Here is a 21,040-nt window from a genome sequence, read left to right as displayed (position 1 = left end):
CATTAAAACATTAATATTTCCTATTTTGAAGTTGGCAGTTAAAAAGACTAACTTTTTCTATTACATAGTTACATTTAATTTAGTGAGTTCAGTACCTCATTAAGTAAACGATGTAGGAATCCAACAATCGTTTTTGATTTTCCTGTTCCTGGAGGCCCTTGAATGAGACAGACCTTGGGAATTCTTGGTTGTTTGACCATTGCGTATGCCACGTTAATAGCTTTCTGCTGATACTCGTTGTAATCATCCTGCATAGGGAAAGGGAATTGTAAAATTCCTAATTAGCAGCCACATAGTTTAACTAACAACCCTAACACAGACCACCATGTTATGTTTTTGCTTCTGGCTTGACATTCTGTTTGCTTCTGATTGGAGGGCTGTGACTAGTGGCGTTCCGTAGGGATCAGTGCTGGGACCTTTGCTGTTCGTAGTATATATAAATGATTTGGAGGAAAATGTAACTGGTCTGATTAGTAAGTTTGCAGACGACAGACTTCCGGGTGCGGCGATGATCAGCTGAGTCGCACGTTTCGGCAGCTCCCTGTGAAACGGACTTTTGGGCTCTTGATAGGAGCCCCAACGGCAATTTTGACGGCTAAAAACACTGTGCGGTAAACCAGAAGGGAATCCCCCCTGGATACGGATGGAAAAAGGAGAGAGTGGCCAGATTGCAGTGGATCCTTTAGAACAGCGGCAAGGAAGGCAAGCAAAAACCAAGATGGCGTCGGAAGGTGGCAGTTTCACATGGGGCCCTGAACAACAAGAGTTCTTGAAATGCTGTGTGGAAGAGATCAAAAAGGAAATGAAGAAAGAGCTGTTGGCCCCGATACTACAGGCGATCGAAGGGCTAAATAAAGGAGGAACAAAAGACCCAGGAGCGGGAGCTTCGGGTCGTGAAGGCAAAGGCAGCCGAGAATGAGGACGATATACAGGGCCTGGTGGTGAAGACGGAGACGCAGGAGGCACATCAGAAACGATGTGTGGAAAGGTTGGAGGCACTGGAAAACAACGCAAGGAGGAACAACCTGAGGATTCTTGGTCTTCCTGAAGGTGTGGAGGGAGCGGACGTCGGGGCATATGTGAGCACGATGCTGCACTCGTTAATGGGAGCGGAGGCCCCGGCGGGTCCGTTGGAGGTGGAGGGAGCATACCGAGTGATGGCGCGAGGACCGAGAGCAGGAGAAATTCCCAGAGCCATAGTGGTGAGATTCCTCCGTTTTAAGGATAGAGAAATGGTCCTTAGATGGGCGAAGAAAACTCGGAGCAGTAAATGGGAGAATGCGGTGATCCGCGTTTATCAAGACTAGAGTGCGGAGGTGGCGAGAAGGAGGGCGAGCTTTAATCGGGCCAAGGCGGTGCTTCATAAAAAGAAGATAAAATTTGGAATGCTGCAACCGGCAAGACTGTGGGTCACATATCGAGGGAGGCACCACTACTTTGAGACGGCGGATGAAGCGTGGACTTTTATTGTGGAAGAAAAACTGGAATGAGCGGGTTATTAAAAAGAACGTTCGAACAAAGTGGTGGGGCGAATGTGGGGGGCAAAGAGGGGTTTTATGTACTAATCCTGCGATGTGGTAACTTTTCTCTCTCCAACAGGTGGTGATGGGGGAAGGAGGGGAGGTGGAGGAGATGGGGCGTTGGCCATTGAGGGCGGGGCCAAGGGAGAAGCGCGGGCTTGGTTCCCGCGCTATGATAATCATGGCGGGAATAGAGAAGCAGGAAGGAGGGGGCGTCGCACGGTGCGAGCCGAGGTCAGGGAGGGAAGCCGAGGTCAGCCAGAGTTTGCTGACTTCTGGGAGCAACATGGGGGGAGTAATTACGCTAGCCGGGGATCTAGCGGGGGGGGGGGGGGGGGGGGGCGGGGGGGGGGAATTACTGGGTTGCTGCTGCTGGGGAGAGGGGGGAGCTGGTATGGGAGAGGATGGGCGGGGGGGCACCGCCTGGGGGAGATACAGCTGCGTGGGAACCGGGTGAGGAGCTGGAAAAAGGTGATGGCTAATCGACAAGGGGGGGGGGGGGGGGTAGGAAGCCCCCCAACTCGGCTGATCACGTGGAACGTGAGAGGGCTGAGCGGGCCGATAAAGAGGGCACGGGTACTCGCACACCTTAAGAAACTTAAGGCAGATGTGGTTATGTTACAGGAAACGCACCTGAAACTGATAGACCAGGTTAGGCTACGCAAAGGATGGGTGGGGCAGGTGTTCCATTCCGGGCTAGATGCGAAAAACAGGGGGGTGGCTATATTAGTGGGGAAGCGGGTAATGTTCGAGGCAAAGACTATAGTGGCGGATAACGGGGGCAGATACGTGATGGTGAGTGGCAAACTACAGGGGGAGACGGTGGTTTTGGTAAACGTATATGCCCCGAACTGGGATGATGCCAATTTTATGAGGCGGATGCTAGGACGCATTCCGGACCTAGAGATGGGAAAGCTGATAATGGGGGGAGATTTTAATACGGTGTTGGAACCAGGGCTGGATAGGTCGAAGTCCAGGACTGGAAGGAGGCCGGCAGCAGCCAAGGTACTTAAAGATTTTATGGAGCAGATGGGAGGTGTAGACCCGTGGAGATTTAGCAGACTTAGGAGTAAGGAGTTCTCGTTTTTCTCCTATGTCCATAAAGTCTACTCGCGAATAGACTTTTTTGTGCTGGGTAGGGCATTGATCCCGAAGGTGAGGGGAACGGAGTATACGGCTATAGCCATTTCGGATCACGCTCCACACTGGGTGGACTTGGAGATAGGGGAGGAAACAGGAGGGCGCCCACCCTGGAGAATGGACATGGGACTAATGGCAGATGAGGGGGTGTGTCTAAGGGTGAGGGGGTGCATTGAAAAGTACTTGGAACTCAATGATAATGGGGAGGTCCAGGTGGGAGTGGTCTGGGAGGCGTTGAAGGCGGTGGTTAGTGGGGAGCTGATATCAATAAGGGCACATAAAGGGAAGCAGGAGAGTAAGGAACGGGAGCGGTTGCTGCAAGAACTTTTGAGGGTGGACAGACAATATGCGGAAGCACCGGAGGAGGGACTGTACAGGGAAAGGCAAAGGCTACATGTAGAATTTGACTTGCTGACTACAGGCACTGCAGAGGCACAATGGAGGAAGGCACAGGGTGTACAGTACGAATATGGGGAGAAGGCGAGCAGGTTGCTGGCACACCAATTGAGGAAAAGGGGAGCAGCGAGGGAAATAGGGGGAGTGAGGGATGAGGAAGGAGAGATGGAGCGGGGAGCGGAGAGAGTGAATGGAGTGTTCAAGACATTTTATAAAAAATTATATGAAGCTCAACCCCCGGATGGGAGGGAGAGAATGATGGGCTTCTTGGATCGGCTGGAATTTCCCAAGGTGGAAGAGCAGGAAAGGGTGGGACTGGGAGCACAGATCGAGGTAGAAGAAGTGGTGAAAGGAATTAGGAGCATGCAGGCGGGAAAGGCCCCGGGACCGGATGGATTCCCAGTCGAATTCTATAGAAAATATATGGACTTGCTCGCCCCGGTACTGACGAGGACCTTTAATGAGGCAAAGGAAAGGGGACAACTGCCCCCGACTATGTCTGAAGCAACGATATCGCTTCTCTTAAAGAAGGAAAAGGACCCGCTACAATGCGGGTCCTATAGACCTATTTCCCTCCTAAATGTAGATGCCAAGTTCCTGGCCAAGGTAATGGCAATGAGAATAGAGGAATGTGTCCCGGGGGTGGTCCACGAGGACCAAACTGGGTTTGTGAAGGGGAGACAGCTGAACACGAATATACGGAGGTTGTTAGGGGTAATGATGATGGCCCCACCAGAGGGAGAAACGGAGATAGTAGTGGCGATGGATGCCGAGAAAGCATTTGATAGAGTGGAGTGGGATTATTTGTGGGAGGTGTTGAGGAGATTTGGTTTTGGAGAGGGGTATGTTAGATGGGTGCAGCTGTTGTATAGGGCCCCAGTGGCGAGCGTGGTCACGAATGGACGGGGATCTGCATATTTTCGGCTCCATAGAGGGACAAGGCAGGGATGCCCTCTGTCCCCATTATTGTTTGCACTGGCGATTGAGCCCCTGGCGATAGCGTTGAGGGGTTCCAAGAAGTGGAGGGGAGTACTTAGGGGAGGAGAAGAGCACCGGGTATCTTTGTATGCGGACGATTTGCTACTATACGTGGCGGACCCGGCGGAGGGGATGCCAGAAATAATGCGGATACTTGGGGAGTTTGGGGATTTTTCAGGGTATAAATTGAACATGCGGAAAAGTGAGTTGTTTGTGGTGCATCCAGGGGAGCAGAGTAGAGAAATAGAGGACCTACCGTTGAGGAAGGTAACAAGGGACTTTCGTTACCTGGGGATCCAGATAGCTAAGAATTGGGGCACATTGCATAGGTTAAATTTAACGCGGTTGGTGGAACAGATGGAGGAGGATTTCAAGAGATGGAGGGGAGAGGAGGAACCAGAAGGACTCTCAGGGTTGTTAATATATACTGTATTGTATGTATAGGTTGTTGCTACAGATAATTATATATTGGACTGTTAAATTATATTTTTGGAGAGTGTTACTTGTGACAAGGCAGTTGCCAATTAGGGCTAGTTTTCATTTTTGTTATTTATTATTTATTCATTTTTTGTTTATAAAATAGGTCATTGTTATTTGTGTTGTTATAATATTGTGTAAAGGATGCACAATGTACTGTGTTGGTTGACCAAAAATTTTCAATAAAATATTTAATTTAAAAAAAAGTTTGCAGACGACACAAAGGCTGGTGGAATTGCGGATAGCGATAAGGACTGTCAGAGGATACAGCAGGATTTAGATTGTTTGGAAACTTGGGCGGAGAGATGGCAGATGGAGTTTAATCCGGACGAATGTGAGGGAATGCATTTTGGAAGGTCTAATTCAGGTAGGGAATATACAGTGAATGGTAGAACCGTCAAGAGTATTGACAGTCAGGGGGATCTAGCTGTACAGGTCCACAGATCACTGAAAGGGGCAACACAGGTGGAGAAGGTAGTCAAGAAGGCATACGGCATGCTTGCCTTCATTGGCCGGGGCAGAGTATAAGAATTGGCAAGTCATGTTGCAGCTGTATAGAACCTTAGTTAGGCCACACTTGGAGTATAGTGTTCAATTCTGGTCGCCACACTACCAGAAGGATGGGGAGGCTTTAGAGAGGGTGCAGAAGAGATTTACCAGGATGTTGCCTGGTATGGAGGGCATTAGCTATGAGGAGCGGTTGAATAAACTCGGTTTGTTCTCACTGGAATGACGGAGGTTGAGGGGCGACCTGATAGAGGTCTACAAAATTATGAGGGGCATAGACAGAGTGGATAGTCAGAGGCTTTTCCCCAGGGTAGAGGGGTCAATTACTAGGGGGCATTGGTTTAAGGTGCGAGGGGCAAGGTCTGGAGGAGATGTATGAGGCAAGTTTTTTACACAGAGGGTAGTGGGTGCCTGCAACTTGCTGCCGGAGGAGGTGGTGGAAGCAGGGACGATAGTGACATTTAAGGGGCATCTTTACAAATACATGAATAGGATGGGACTAGAGGGATACGAACCCAGGAAGTGTAGAAGATTTGAGTTTAGACGGGCAGCATGGTCGGCACAGGCTTGGAGTGCCGAAAGGCCTGTTCCTGTGCTGTACTTTTCTTTGTTCTTTGATGTTACATATTTCTTGGACAGGAGAGGCCTTGAAGGGAAGGGAAAGGGGGAAGACATCAACAACATTATGTATTGAGTACATAAAATTAAAAAAAAATTATTTTATTTTTTTATACGAGTACCCAATTACTTGTTTTTCCAATTAAGGGCTGATCCACCTAACCTACACATCTTTGGGTTGTGGGGGTGAAACCCATGCAGACACAGGGAGAATGTGCAAACTCCACACGGACACTGACCCAGGGCCGGGATTCGAACCGGGTCCCCAGTGCTGTAGGTTGCAGTGCTAACCACTGCACCACGTGCCACCCAGAGTACAACACATTTGATCTAAATTTGAAAACACTAACTGCTGTCCAGTCCAGAAACTAAGTTTTGCATGAGTAATCCCATAGAAATTGCATGACCATACAATCATTCTCTTTAGCCGAATGTCCATTACAATCAAATGCATCCATCAATCTAATTTTAACTCCTAATTTTGTGAAGGTAATCATTGAGCATTTTTGTTACTAACGCACTTCTCTGTAGTGACTGAGCTGAACAGAAATTAATCTGGAAAGTTCCATTCACATGAGCAAAAACATTGGTTTAAATGTTCTAATTTACATTCAACAGGTGCAACAAGCAAAATCATCACCAGACTGTAACAGGAAGTAGTTGACGCTAAAACATTGAATATATTCAAGAGGCGACTAGATATAACACTTGGGGAGAATGGGATCAAAGGCAGGGAGAAAGCAGGATGAGGCTATTGAGTTGGATGATCAGCCATGATCGTGATGAATGGCGGAGCAGGTTCGAAGGGCCAAAAGGCCTCCTCCTGCTCCTATCATCTATGTATCTCCTTAATTCTTTGAGGAGGTAACTAAGTGTGTAGATGAGATTAGAACAGTTGATGTCGTATACATTGATTTTAGTGGTGTTTGATAAGGTTCCCCATGGTCGGCTTATGAAGAAAGTAAGGAGGTGTGGGATGGAGGGAAATTTGGCCAATTGGATAAGTAACTGGCTATCACATAGAAGACAGAGGGTGGTGGTGGATGGAAAATTTTCAGACTGGAGACCAGTTACCAGCAGTGTACCACAGGGATCAGTGCTGAGTCCTCTGCTATTTGTGATTTTTATCAATGACTTGGAGGAGGGGGCTGAAGGGTGGGTCAGTAAATTTGCTGATGACACCAAGATTGGTGGAGTAGTGGATGAGGTGGAGGGCTGTTGTAGGCTGCAAAGAGACATTGATAGGATGCAGAGCTGGGCCGAAAAATGGCAGATGGAGTTTAACCCTGATAAGTGCGAGGTGATTCATTTTGGTAGGACAAATTTGAATGCGGATTACAGGGTCAACGGCAGGGTTCTGAGGAATGTGGAGGAACAGAGAGATCTTGGGGTTCATGTCCACAGATCTCTGAAGGTTGCCACTCAAGTGGATAAAGCCGTGAAGAAGGCCTATATTGTGTTAGCGTTTATTAACAGAGGGCTTGAGTTTAAGAGCTGGGGGTTATGCTGCAACTGTACATGAACCCGGTGAGACCACATTTGGAGTAGTGTGTGCAGTTCTGGTCACCTCAGTATAGGAAGGATGTGGAAGTATTGGAAAGGGTGCAAAGGAGATATACCAGGATGCTGCCTGGTTTGCAGGATAGGTCTCATGAGGAAAGGTTGAGGGAGCTTGGGCTTTTCTCTTTGGTGCGGAGGAGGATGATAGGTGATTTAATAGAGGTTTACAAGATAATGAGGGGGATAGATAGAGTGGACGTTCAGAGACTATTTCCTCGGGTGGATGTAGCTGTTACAAAGGGGCATAACTATAAGGTTCAGGGTGGGAGATATAGGAGGGATGTCCGAGGTAGGTTCTTTACTCAGAGAGTGGTTAGGGTGTGGAATGGACTGCCTGCTGCTTTAGGAACTTTCAAGCGGTTATTGGATAGGCACATGGAGCATACCAGAATGACAGGGAGTGGGATAGCTTGATCTTGGTTTCGGACAATGCTCGGCACAACATCGAGGGCCGAAGGGCCTGTTCTGTGCTGTTTATTCTATGTAACGTTTTAAGGCTGTAGCTTTCATGTTTCACCACAAATTTTGATTTAATATGGATAAAGCAATGAACATTTAAAAATTAAATGCATCAGTGGAACAAAGATACAAAAATTTAGATTACTCTGTTTTTATACTCATGAAATAATTACATTTCCACATATATTTAAGACTCATTTCTACTTACAGCATGGCTCAACTTTGGACTCTCCACCAAATCTCGTTGAGTAAAGTATGTGAAACTGGCTGATAGAATTGGCCTGATCAGAGGAGTCTTGGCCAGAAAAAGTAATCCTTTGAACTGCCGTATGGTGGTCACAAGGGAACCAATTACGGCACACCTCACTGGCTGGTTTTTCACTGCACTAACATTCCCTCTTGTACGGATTGTAAGGTAAAGAGCTGTTTGTGAATCACGTCCTGTTCAAAAAAGGAAATCAGATGACAGGTAGTTAGAAAAGGCAAGAAGACAAAAAATGTTGAGGGAGGAAGTTCAACCTCAAAAACCTGTTTTCAGCCCTATAAACAGGGAACAAAGAATGTATTATAAAAGAAAAAAAAGCCAAAATGATCAATGTGAAGGATGATCACTTCTGAATGAGATCAGGGGCTGTTTAGCACAGGGCTAAATCGCCATCTTTGAAAGCAGACCCAGGCAGGCCAGCAGCACGGTTCAATTCCCGTAACAACCTCCCCGAACAGGCGCCGGAATGTGGCGACTAGGGGTTTTTCACAGTAACTTCATTGAAGCCTACTTGTGACAATAAGCGATTTTCATTTTCATATTCCGAGCCAGTGATTTCTGGATTAGAATAGGTACAAGATGATTTAACACAAAGTTGTCATCCAACTGCGCATATGCAAGTTTTCCTGCACAAAGCATAATCACACCAAAGTTCTATCAATTCTGTACTGCAGACCCATTAAAACGTTAGTCAATGATTCTGCTGTTAATTAATGTGGTCAGAAGGGGAGGGAAGCAGAGTTGATGAAAATTTCTGGTTTGGGGTAAAAACAGGAAACGGCACAGATACACTCATCAATGTACTGGAAAAAGAGGCAAGTGAAGGGATCTGTGACGGACTGCAACAAGAAGATTCCACATATTAAACTCAATGGATGCTTTGAGGAGCAGCACCTTATTACATACACTGCAGCCCCCTGGCAATACCTCCGTACGAGACCAGACCATCGAACCTGTTCCAACATGTCACCCATTTGCTCTCTGGGGTGTGTTGAAGCATCTCTTTCTCTCAAAATGCTGTGACGGCAGAGAAACAAGATCTTGGCTAGATACTTCAGATGAGCATTCTAAAACTTTAACCATTTGTTGCAATCATTGAGGTGACGGTCTACATAGTGTCAAATGACTGATTTAAAAAACCTATTTAAAACATGAATTTGCATTCAGTGGAATGTTTTGTTGTAATTTTGTTAGCATCAGGAAGGGAATGATCTTGTTGTGACAGTGGAGAGTTCCCCTACCTCTGAACCAGGTTCAACTCATGCTCCAGGACTTGATGGCCAAGGGAGATATATTCATAATGTGGCTAAACAAGTCAATTCACAATGCCTTCCAAAATAAACCAATGTCAGGCGGTAAAAGTGGAACGGATTCCTGATCAGCCAAGAAACCATCACTATCCAAGCACACGCATGTTGATATGTATGTTGCCACAATAACTCAAGACTCCTTGGAGTGGTTGGCTCAGTTGGCTGGATGGCCTTTGTAGATCAAATTGGTGTTAGCACGGGGTTCGATCACTGTTTGGCTGAGATGGATTTGGAACCCGTCTCCTTGAGCTACTCCTTGGGCAGCACGGTAGCACAGTGGTTAGCACAGTTGCTTCACCGCTCCAAGGTCCCAGGTTCGAATCCTGGCTTGGGTCACTGTCTGTCCGGAGTCTGCACGTTCTCCCCGTGTCTGCTTGGATTCCTCCGGTGCTCAGGTTTCCTCCCACAGTCCAAAGATGTGCAGGTTAGGTGGATTGGCCGTGATAAATTGCCCTTAAGTGTCCAAAAAGGTTGGTTGGGGTTACTGGGTTACCGGGATAGGGTGGAGGTGTTGACCTTGGGTAGGGTGCTCTTTCCAAGAGCTGGTGCAGACTTGATGGGCCGAATGGCATCCTTCTGCACTGTAAATTCTATGACCACCACCAGCACTTTCTGAAGAGCAACTAGGGATATAAATGCTGGCCTAACCAGCGATGCCCACCTCCCGTAAAAATGAATTTTAAAAAATTGTAGTGGAGATTGTGGTGCTGTGGGTCTGACCTGCTATTGGGCAGAGAATTGTAGCAGCAGCATCAGAAACCCCTGAGGGACTTGAACTGAACTGTCTTCCTCAACGATTTGCTGCTAAACGGAACACTTGGCTTTTAATCTCCTACATAAAATAGAAATATTTATCTGCATTCCTACCAAACTCACCAGCTGAAAAGCGTGAAGTTCTTGAGATATGGCTTATACATGGGATTGGATTATTCATCATCATCTCGGCTTCTTCTTGCATGTAGTTATTTTGATTGTGGGGAAGCCAGAGAAACACAACATCGTCCTCCTTAGGGTGCAGTTGCCTTTCAAACTCGTAGTCACGAAGAAAAACTAGGTAAATGAAGAAACTGCAGTCAGCAAATATTTAATACAATATTATTAACCATACACACATCATTGACAGCATAAAAGCATTTCCCTCAGTTAGACTGAATTCAAAGTTTAAACGGCTGTCATGCGGCTATAACTAGAATGAACTCTTTGGGTTGACTTCAGACTCAAAGCAACTTGATTAACAGCATCACAATTCACCTTCAATAGGAATTCACCAAGTGTAAATTTGCCGTGCATAGTCTCCACGGCGAGCTCAAACCCCTTGAGCATGAGAATGATTCCCTCTAGTTGCTGGAGTCTTAAACCACTGCATTTACAATCCATGTCAGCTGAAATGCAGTTGTCACAACCTCAAACTATTTAATCAGTCACATTAGTGATGAAACCAACCACACACACAAAATTAAGCCACCTAATTTTGAACTTGTGTGAACAAAACACAAAAATATTAAGTTTTCTGTTGTAATGATTTGATCACATCTTTGATCTCCTTTAGCAAAACCTGGTTTTGCAGTGAAAAAATGTAAATAGCAAGAATAAGATTGAATCAAAAGTCGGCTACCCCAAAATACCAATAATAAAAGTATCTTAGTCGTGGATTCAGCATACTTGTACAAATACATGGAATTATTGAGAGTGGGCTGGGTTATATGACAATGGAAAACTCTCAGCTGCTTCCAAACCAAATCTGAATCCATCCAGTTAATCATGCAATGGATCATCACTACGTAGCAGTTTTGCTCCAAACTGATGCTAAATTTGTAATCTAAATTCAGAATCTGACTTAGTTTTAGAACAAAGTGGATGAAAGTTTCACATTGCTCTTGACTCGAGCTCCAATCATGGATAATAAAATGCAGTTGTTATGCTTTATCATTTAAATTCAACCCAATGCCACAAAACATTGCGCTTGTGGAGATGGATATCAATTTGGGGATTTAATTTTGGGAGTATAGGCTCCATTTGTTTGCTCTCACCTTGAAATTCCGCACAGTTTATTTGACCCTCCACACGATAGTTCTTCAAAGTCAGAGAGTTCTGAACCATTTTATTTGCCTGCTTGGATTCCTTCAGTTTCTGAGCTAACTGTATAAAAGGAATGCCGCAATTTAGAGTTACGATTAAAAATACTTCACTGAAATTGTCCGTCATTTTGTTTGCCAATCACAATTTACTTTATTGATATATAGGGCTATAGGTACTAAACTTGTTTTAGTTAATTTCTATCCTCCACATACAGTGCAGAAATACCAACATCTCTTGTGCATTATCGCCAAGTTCATTACTTTGGATTTTCCTTAGTTCATCAAGTTATAAACATACAGATTGTTAAACAACAATCCATCTCACATTATGCACTCAAAAAATGCAGAGATGTTGATTTCTGATCAACGACCTTCAGGATTAATTTTGATCTGATGTTATACAGTAATGTGATTTTTATTTTACACAATATTTCTATCTGAATGTTTACAAAATATATTTCCCTACTGTCGAATATTAGATTATTCAGTATAAATGTGGTCCTCTTGCTCTGAATGAGATATAGATTTTCCTCTCATACAGCTATCCACTTCGGGTAGCAAATTAACAGTGATTAGTCAAGGGAAGGCAAGATACTGATCTGTGATCTGTTTTGAGAGAGGTGGAATCTCAGCGAGACCTTGGTATCCTCGTGTGGCAGTTGCTGAAAGTAAGCGCGCAGGTACAGCAGGCAGTAAAGGCGGCAAATGGTATGTTGGCCTCCATAGCGAGAGGATTTGAGAATAGGAACAGAGATGTTTTTCTGCAATTGCACAGGGCATTGGTGAGGCCACACCTGGAGTATTGTGTGCAGTTTTGGTGTCCTTACCTGAGGAAGGGCGTTCTTGCTGTGGAGGGAGTGGAGCAAAGGTTTACCAGGCTGATTCCTGGGATGGCGGGACTGCCATATGAGGAGAGACTGAATCGGTTGGGATTATACTCATTGGAGTTTGGAAGACTGAAAGGGGAATCTCATAGAAACTTACAAAATTTTAACAGGATTAAACAGGGCAGTTTCAGAACGAATGATCCCGATGGTGGGGAAGTCCAAAACTAGGCGTCATAGCTTGAGGATAAGGGGCAAACCTTTTAGGACTGAGGCGAGGAGAAATTTCTTCACCCAGAGCGTGGTGAATCTGTGGAAGTCACTACCACAGAAAGTAGTTGAGGCCATAAAGTTGTGTTATTTCAAGAGGGAATTAGATATAGCTCATGGGGCGAAAGAGATCAAGGGATGAGGGGAAGGCGGGATCAGGGTAGTCAACATGATCACAATGAATGGCAGAGCAGGCTCGAAGGGCCGAATGGCCTCCTCCTACTTATATTTTCTATATTTCTATGTTTTGTGCTAGTGGGAGGGGCAGTGAGAGGGGCAGGAGGATTCCTGTTCTTGTAGAATTGACTATTGAGTGTGGAAAGTGATGTTCCTCGACGTAAAACAGCTGTCTGAAAATATGTAAGGTAACATGCAAGGACACTTGTGAGGGGTAATGGAGCAACAAGGACCAATATGGGTAAGGATTAAAATGCAGAAGGGAAGGGAAGAAACATTGACAGAGCAATAGTCTGAAACAAAGGGGAAATAAACAGGTCTGATGAATGGGGGAAAGCCCCCTTTGAACACTGTCCCTTTAAGGTTCTTGCATAATCATCTGTTCTCCAATCTCTATCATATTTGTCGGCACATCATCAGTAACGGCCCAACAGTGCCACATGGACACACAAGAATCTACCTTTGGTCTTCTCTCCCATATATACATATTTGCACTTGGGTGACATCATTTGTAGGCATTGGGTAAACTTCCACGGTTATGTTGACAATATCCAAGATGCATGCAACCACAAGGCTGAGTTCACATTCTGAATGTTGCTGTAGAATTTCTGTATTCCAAAGATAATTCCATTCTAATCGTAGACTTAAGAAAAAGCTGACAGCATGCCCACTGCAAGATCTTTACATGTTTTTTAGCATAGGGCCAGTCTGTCAATTGAGCCTGTGTTGGCTATTTACCAAAGTAATCCAAAACTATTTAGTTTAGCTGGGCAGCATGGTCGGCGCAGGCTTGGAGGGCCGAAGGGCCTGTTCCTGTGCTGTACTTTTCTTTGTTCATTGTTCTTATTCCCACTGGCCTGATCTTTCTCCATAAACCCATCTTAGCTTTTACTTTCCTGATCACATCACCCCCTTATTCAAATTGTGGGAATGCAAAATGTCTGCATTGCAAAAATAACAAATTAAAATGCAACTGCTAATTACAGGCTCCGGTGGCACAGTGGTTAGCACTGTTCCTTCAGTTCCAGGGACCTGGGTTCAATTCCATTCTTGGGTGACAATCTGTGTGGAGTTTGCACTTTCTCCCGTGTCTGTGCGGGCTTCCTCTGGGTGCTCTGGTTTCCTCCCACAGTCCAAAGGTGTGCAGGTTAGGTGGATTGGCCATGCTAAATTGCCCCTTAGTGTCCAAAAGATTACGTGGGGTTACTGGGTTATGGGGATAGGGTGGAGGCATGGACTTTAAGTAGGGTGCTCTTTCTAAGGGCTGGTGCAGGCTCGATGGGCTGAGTGTCCATCTTCTGCACTGCAAATTCTATAATTCTATGAAGTCCATCCGAATGCTTCTTAAAATGCTCTTACCAGCACCAGACAATCCAGATATTGTTCAAACATTTAATACCGGTCCAAAGAGTCAATAACATTTCTGTCATGTTTCAATGCTGTAGAGTACAACATACTCACCTGTTCAAATAGGTTTAACATCAACAACGGGTAAAAAGTGTGGAAATATTCCTCATATGATTGAAACCTTTCAGGCACCTCTCGTGGTGTAAATTCACAGAGGGAATCTGGTGCCCCAAACTGATCGAACGAGTCAAACATCTGATAGCTCCACTTGAGGATTGCATTGATAAGATAAGATTGGTCACGGTGTTGCTGTTCTGTCAGACCTAAATTGATATTAGGTGAAACCTGCCTGGATCTCCCAGGTGGTAGAGGTGGAAAGCTGGATGTCAATGCTGTAACTGGGGTTGGAAAACTTGACCGTGTTCCAAAATTGGCATCTTTGTTTAGTGTTCGAAGAACATTAGTAGTTCCCACATCCTTTGCAACAGGGGTTGGTCTTGATTTCACTGGCACAGCAAATGTCGGCAATGAAGGTTTTTGAACTTTGGAAGCTGCTCCTCCTGGACATTTTGGGACTACCTCCAATTCTGTAGCGAGTTGAGCATTGCGTGAAGTAGTGCTAGAAGCAAAGAGTTTGGCAGTTGCAGGTCTTGAGCTTTTTGGGATAGACAGAGGTAACCCTGGCTTGACAAAAGTGTCATCTTTGGGTTCAGGTAGAGTATGCTTCTTACAAAATTTCTCTGAGGACACAATTACATCAGTGCAGCCTGTGTATTGGCATCTAGTCTCATTTGGGCTTGAAGGTTTTTTTCTGGAATTCTCTTCTTCTGTGGTGTCACCATCTATGGGGTCCCTCTGTGTCAACATTAAGAATTCATCATCTTCCAAGTTTTCATCTGTACTAATATCAATTTCCAAAACATCATTTTGTGTTAAATTTAAGTCATCAATTGCGTTTATACTTGACAGCTTTTCCTTCGAGGAAGTCATGTCCATTGCTCTGCTATGCTCTTTTCCTAACGAAGTAGTAGCTGCGACACAATCATTGCTTTTTTCCATTACATTAGATAGGTGCTTCTGACACTTTTGGGCACAAGTAGCAAGAGAGTCCCAGCTTTCTTCGTTTGACAGAGATCTTTTTGGTAAAGTACTTCCATCAGGTGTAGATTTACTTTTCCTCTTCTTCCCTTTACTGCATTCTTGAAGCTTACACTGTCTTAGGTACTGGAGGTCCTGAGAAACCAGCAATCGTGGATTCGTACGTGTTGTTAATTTCTGTGGTGTGATCAGCTTTGCCTTCTTACAGTGCTCAATAGGCCCCATAGTTTGACCATAATTACGCAGTTTGTTCAAATTGTCAAGGCTACCCTGAGAAAGGTCAAAAGCTTTACGAATTTTCTTCTTAAGGCCAAGTTTTTCAACAGTTGAAGTAGGTTCAGGACGTTTACGCACCTTCTTCGGAGAGGAGCTGTAATGGAGCTTCACTGATGTTGAAGTTGATGGAAATTCCTTTTGCACATCCCTGGCAGCAGACTTGGAAACATTAGTCAAGGATGTCAGAGAGCCTTTTCTCTCTAAATGTTTAGTTGGTTTCTTTTGTATCAAAGTTTTCTGGTGGCAACTGTTTTGCTTATTTAGGGTGAGCCTGTTTGAGTCTTTCCTCCAAGTGGCTTGGGATAAGTGTTTTCCCCTTACTCCACCTTTTGATAAACCAAGCTTACTTCTATCTCCACCTTTATCAGTCCTATTCTTCACTGGTAGTACATTTTCCATGTGGGAGTCTGGTGATTTCTTTGTAGGTGCGAGCTTCCGCTTACTTTTACCAGACCTAATGAGGGATCTGAGGCAATTTGGATCGATTATTTTTTTACTGCAGATTTCTTGTTCATTTTTATGCTTTGAGGAAGTATCAGAAATAAACCCAGGATGTGAAACATTGCTGCTGCCAACTGAAACATCTTCATCTGTAGAGCTGGACGAAGAAGAAAACCATTTCAGCCCAAGTGTGAACTGTTTTTCAGTGTCCGGACCACTCACTGCTACTTCTTCATGCCCCTTCTTCAAATGAGCTTCAGCCTCCTCAACCACCTTTTCAATTAATTCATCAGACACATAATCTGTATCATAGCCCCATTCATTAAGCATACTGTTAACTTCTATTTCATCACTGTCGGGCTGCACGCGAAACTCAACCTGTCCCGCCTTTTCTTTGTCAACTACTTGCCTCTTCTGTGGCAGAGTATCTTGCCAAACGGAATATACCTGTTCTTCACTTTCAAATTCAAAGAACTGGGAATCATTTTCCTCAAAGGCAGGGGGAGATTTATTGTATGTAGGCATTTCTTGCAGGCAAGGCTTATTTTGCTCAATTGCACCAGAAACATCCTGTACGAAGGTAGCAGTGTCTTTTTTTCCTGCTTCAGATTTGTGAACTACATCGCTGTTTGTAGTTTCTTTTGAAGATTCTGAATGGGAGATAGTGGCAACTTCTGCATTCTTGACAACGGTGGGCCCTTCCAAAGATGAGTCAGATTCACATTTTTTTTTATTGTGAATGGAATCACACAACTGTACTTGACAGGCAATTCTTTCTTTTTTATCAATCTCGGATTGTGATAATTCTTGGGGGAAATCACGGAATAAATTAGCACTTACAACAGAAGCAGCTAGTAGGGGCTTAACAAGGTCTTGATTTACATTTGAGTCATTTGCATTCACCTCTGAAGTTAGTGAAACCCGTTTCTTCAGTTTTACCCGCAATTCACTGAATGGGATATCATCATCATCGCTATCACTGCTGTTGCTCCAACAGTCAAAAGGGTTTGGTAGACGAGGAGATTGAGATACATTGCCAGGGGCTCTATCCACTGATGACAATGGAGAAAGAAAATGACCGGAACTTTGTGGCTTTTCTCTTTTGTCAAAAAGTGGAGACAATGTAGCTGTCTGAAGGTGGGAAGAGAGCAAATTGTTTGCATTGTTGTCATTCTTATTTTTTCCGCTGAAAGTGAGATTCTGACTAGTATTGCTACTGTTCATATTATCAAGTTGCCGGTCAACTCCTGTATCAGGTAACTTCTCAAATGACTTTCCTTTACGAGGCGAACTATTACTTTCTTTCAGCATCTTTTCCTCAAGATTAATTGCTTGCATTTTTACTTTCAGATTGAACAGTTTGTTTGGATCAATCTTAAACTTACTTGGCCCAGGGTTGACTGATTCCACTTTTGTAGGCAAATCACAGTCAGTTGCTATAGCGTCACAAGTTGAAGGGACGGGAGATTGAACATGCTGGTCTTTTTCAGTGGCGACTGCTTCAGGCTTTGCTGTGCCCTTGCTCATAGATTCCTGAAATTCTAATAACATAGACCTTTTCCATTTTTCTTTACGAGGAACACTGCGAGCGACTTCAAGAGTCTCAGCTGGCAAATTATCTTTGTGCAAAGGGCTTGCAGTAAGATCCACGTTGGAACTGGATTCATGAGTGGGTGCAGCAGTTTGTTGTAAAGTATGTACGTGTCTGCTCTGTGGGTCACCCACAGTGACATTTTCCAAAGAATGGCAAGGAGAGGGAGGAGGGGAGATTTCTACTATGGTCATCCTTGTACGTAGTAATTCCTGTTCATTATTTGTCTCAAAAACATCATCATCGTCAATTCTGTGTTTATTATGGAAGGTATTGTCATCATACAAGGTAAACTCGGCCTTAAATGGGAGGACTGGTTCTGCAAATGATTCTTTAGCTCTGCATTCCAGAGTCTTGCAATCAGCTATTTTTTCTTGATTTAGGATACCTTGTTGAATAGCTGAGCTTTTGCTGTCTAGTTGTAACATTAAAGGAGACGGTGGACCGGGGCCACTGTTATAATATTCAGGCATTTTCCCCCACTCCCCCGGCTCTTCTTGTTCGGATTTAATTGAAGGAAGTTTCAATCCACTTCCTCTTCCAACTGTGCTGCTTAGCTGTTTCACGTCAGAGAGTTTGTTTTTTGCACTTTTAACCAACTGTGTTAAACAGGACTGTAATTCCTGCTGTTCCTTGGGACTTAACTGCCAGCCAAGGATAAAGGTGCTTCGCAGTTGTCGATTTAGTTTGTCAAGGAACTGTTGGAACATGTTTCTTTGCTGAGATTGACATCCCTCTCTCAGAAAACTACGAATTAACTGAACACAGGCTTGCTGGACTGAGCTAGTGATAGAGGAACATGCCGCAGAGGACCCTGCAGCAAGTGAGCTTGATGTGACCTTGACATTACTTGCTGCTGTTGCTTTCTCACTGTTTTGGTTGAAAACTCTGGCGGGAAGAGTGGCACATTTCACCAAAGCTTCCACCCACCTCTGTGAGCTGTACCACAGCAAATGGAAATGGTTTTTATTTCTATGGAGTTCAATGATGGATACCAAGATAAGGATGAAAAACTCTGACACTTTATCACAGAAATCCACTTTCCGATTCAATATATCCTTTATCTCCGAGTAGATATGGTAAACAACTTCCCCAATGTAGGCTATGCCAAGATCTTTTAGGTCCATGACAGAATTAACAAATGGGATGAACCACAGAAATGTACTGTTGTGTACACGCATATCTTGTCCGATGTCACATTGAAGTACATTTACAAGACTTTGCATTTCATCATACATATTTGGGTAGTAATCCGGGCAAATTGCATTTCGCCAGCCAGCATCCTATAAAAAGCAACAGAGATTAAGTAAATTTACATTTAAATGTATTAGGATTATGGCACATTTATAATAGTTACTCTAAAAAACACAAGAGGCAGCTGCGGCTGCCTCTTTTGAGCCTGTTCTGATGATGGCTGATCTTCTACCGTAACTCCACCTTCCTGCATTGTTCCTATATCCCTTTATTCCCTCACTTTGCAAAATCTAATCACTCTGACTTCGAGCATACCGAATAACGAGAATCCTTATCCATTGGGGTGGGGTGGGGGATTCCAAAGATCCACAATTCTTTACATGACAATATTTGGACCTTAGACGCATTGCTTTTCACAAAGCTGAAAATTATAATAAAGTTTAAGAATGCAACTTTGGAACAGCACCTCCTACACCTCTGGCACGGTAACACAATGGTTAGCACTGTTGCTTTACAGCGCCAGGGACCCGGGTTCGATTCCTGGCTTGGGTCACTGTGCGGAGTCTGCACGTTCTCCCCATGTCTGCGCAGGTGTCCTCTGGTTTCCTCCCGCAAGTCCCGAAAGATATGCTCGTGACGTGAATTGGACATTCTGAATTCTCCCGGTGTGTACCGGAACAGGCGCCAGATGTGGCGATTAGGAGATATTCACAGTAACTTCATTGCAGTGTTAATGTAAGCCTACATGTGACAATAAAAATATTATTATTGTAACTCCCAAATTCCTACATTAACCATGCTTCAGGTCTCCAAGTGTGAATGTTAATTTATAACGCATATTTTGGGCAAATTATAAGCAATGTTGTGCTGCAGATCTATGCTGTGCCAGCTTCCACAGGATAAAAAGTGAAAATGGAAACGAGTTGCTCCTGATAATTTAAAAAATATATATATTTTTATTCTCCTTTTTCATATTTTCTCCCAAATTTACACCCAACAATAAACAATAATCAATAACGAATGTACTGTCAACCCCATATCAATAACAATTCCATCCTCCCACCAAACCCCCAAACATTAGCCCGCATGTTCACATAAACAAATGACAAAAAGAAATCAGGAATCCCCATAGCCCCCATTAACACATACAGTTCCTCTCCCCCCAACCCTCCCAGCCCCCAATTTTCGATGTGATCCAATTCTCGAAAGTGCATAATGAATAACGCCCATGAATTGTAGAACCCCTCTATCCTTCCCCTCAGTTCAAATTTGACCTTTTCAAGCGTTAAGAATTCCAGCAGGTCCCCCCGCCACGCCAGGGCACGGAGTGGAGAGGCGATCAACGAGGCGAAGGCTACAACATCTGCTTCCACACCAGTTTCCAACTGTAGCTGGTCAGACACCCAGAATATGGCCTCCCGAGGGCCCGGGTCCAGTTTCAGGGCCCGGGTCCAGTTTCGCTCCTAATAACTTCAACACTTCTAGTAGCTGGTTGAAATGCAGCACGGTCAGAGGACTGGAATGCACAATATCCAGAGACAGCAAGCTGAGGAAAATTACCTTTTCGCAAAGTGGATTGAGTGGTATCCTTCATCAACATAGAATTGAAAACTTGGTGGATTCAGGAAAATAGCATTGGGACAGCTCCGTTTTCTTGGGGTGAGCAGGAATACGGATCAGCATACTGCTGCAAGGCAGTGGACAACCAATGTACATATTTAATACCTCAATTAGGGGCCATTTAGAGTGCAATCTCCCATTGAGAGCTTAATACAGGTGGCCTCCTTGCAGAAGTTTGAGGTCCATTAAGACCTCAAAGAGGGCATTGTCGGTAATAAAGGTTGCACCCACAGCCCGAATATTGACAGCAGAGGGTCATAGAGTCCGGTACCGGCTGAGGTTATTCATGAAGGCCCCGCCTTCTCAACCTCGCCCCTCACCTGAGGTGTGGCGATTCACCCGGTTAAATGATCACTTGTTAGCTCTTCCCCTCAAAGGGGAAAGCAGCCTGTAGTCATCTGGGACAAAGGCAACTTTACCATACCTTACCTATAGATTCATTGGGCTTTACAGCACAAAAGAGGCCCTTCGGCCCATCATGCTGTTGCCTGGTATCAAGTACCTGTCTATACTAATCCCATTTTTCAGCACTGGGCCTGTAGCCTTGTACACGATCGCATTTCAAGTGGTCATCTAAATGTGCAAGTGTTCTGAGGGTTACCACCTCTACCACCGTTTCAGGCGTTGAGTTCCAGATTCCCATCACCCTCCGAGGTTCTTCCCCAAATCCCCTTTAAATCTAGGCCCCTTACATTAAATCTATATCCCCGGGTTATTGACCCCTCTTTAAAGGGAAAAAGTTCCATCCTATCTACCTTATGTCCCCAATAATTTTGTACAACTCAATTGCACCCCCCCCCCCCCTCCCAGGCTTCTGTGCTCCAAGGAAAATAACCCCAGCCTAATCAGCCTCTCGTCATAGCTGAGGTGCTCCAATCCAGGCAACATCCTGGT

General features: G+C 44.6%; 1 protein-coding gene across 5 annotated transcripts in view; it reads right to left on the bottom strand.

The window, feature by feature from the left end:
- setx (senataxin) overlaps positions 1-21,040 on the bottom strand; it is a 124,883-nt gene that overhangs the window by 43,866 nt on the left and 59,977 nt on the right. For all 5 annotated transcript variants that reach the window (XM_072488595.1, XM_072488597.1, XM_072488593.1 and 2 more), the window contains 5 exons: positions 14,041-18,615; positions 11,261-11,369; positions 10,107-10,280; positions 7,864-8,096; positions 96-248 (listed from right to left, as the gene is read on the bottom strand). In XM_072488595.1, coding sequence (XP_072344696.1) covers positions 96-248; positions 7,864-8,096; positions 10,107-10,280; positions 11,261-11,369; positions 14,041-18,615 — 5,244 coding nt within the window. The remainder of the gene's footprint in view (positions 1-95; positions 249-7,863; positions 8,097-10,106; positions 10,281-11,260; positions 11,370-14,040; positions 18,616-21,040) is intronic.

Source organism: Scyliorhinus torazame, chromosome 22, assembly GCF_047496885.1.
Source record: "Scyliorhinus torazame isolate Kashiwa2021f chromosome 22, sScyTor2.1, whole genome shotgun sequence".
Classification (NCBI taxonomy): Eukaryota; Metazoa; Chordata; class Chondrichthyes; order Carcharhiniformes; family Scyliorhinidae; genus Scyliorhinus; species Scyliorhinus torazame.
This window is presented reverse-complemented; position numbering and strand designations above follow the sequence as displayed.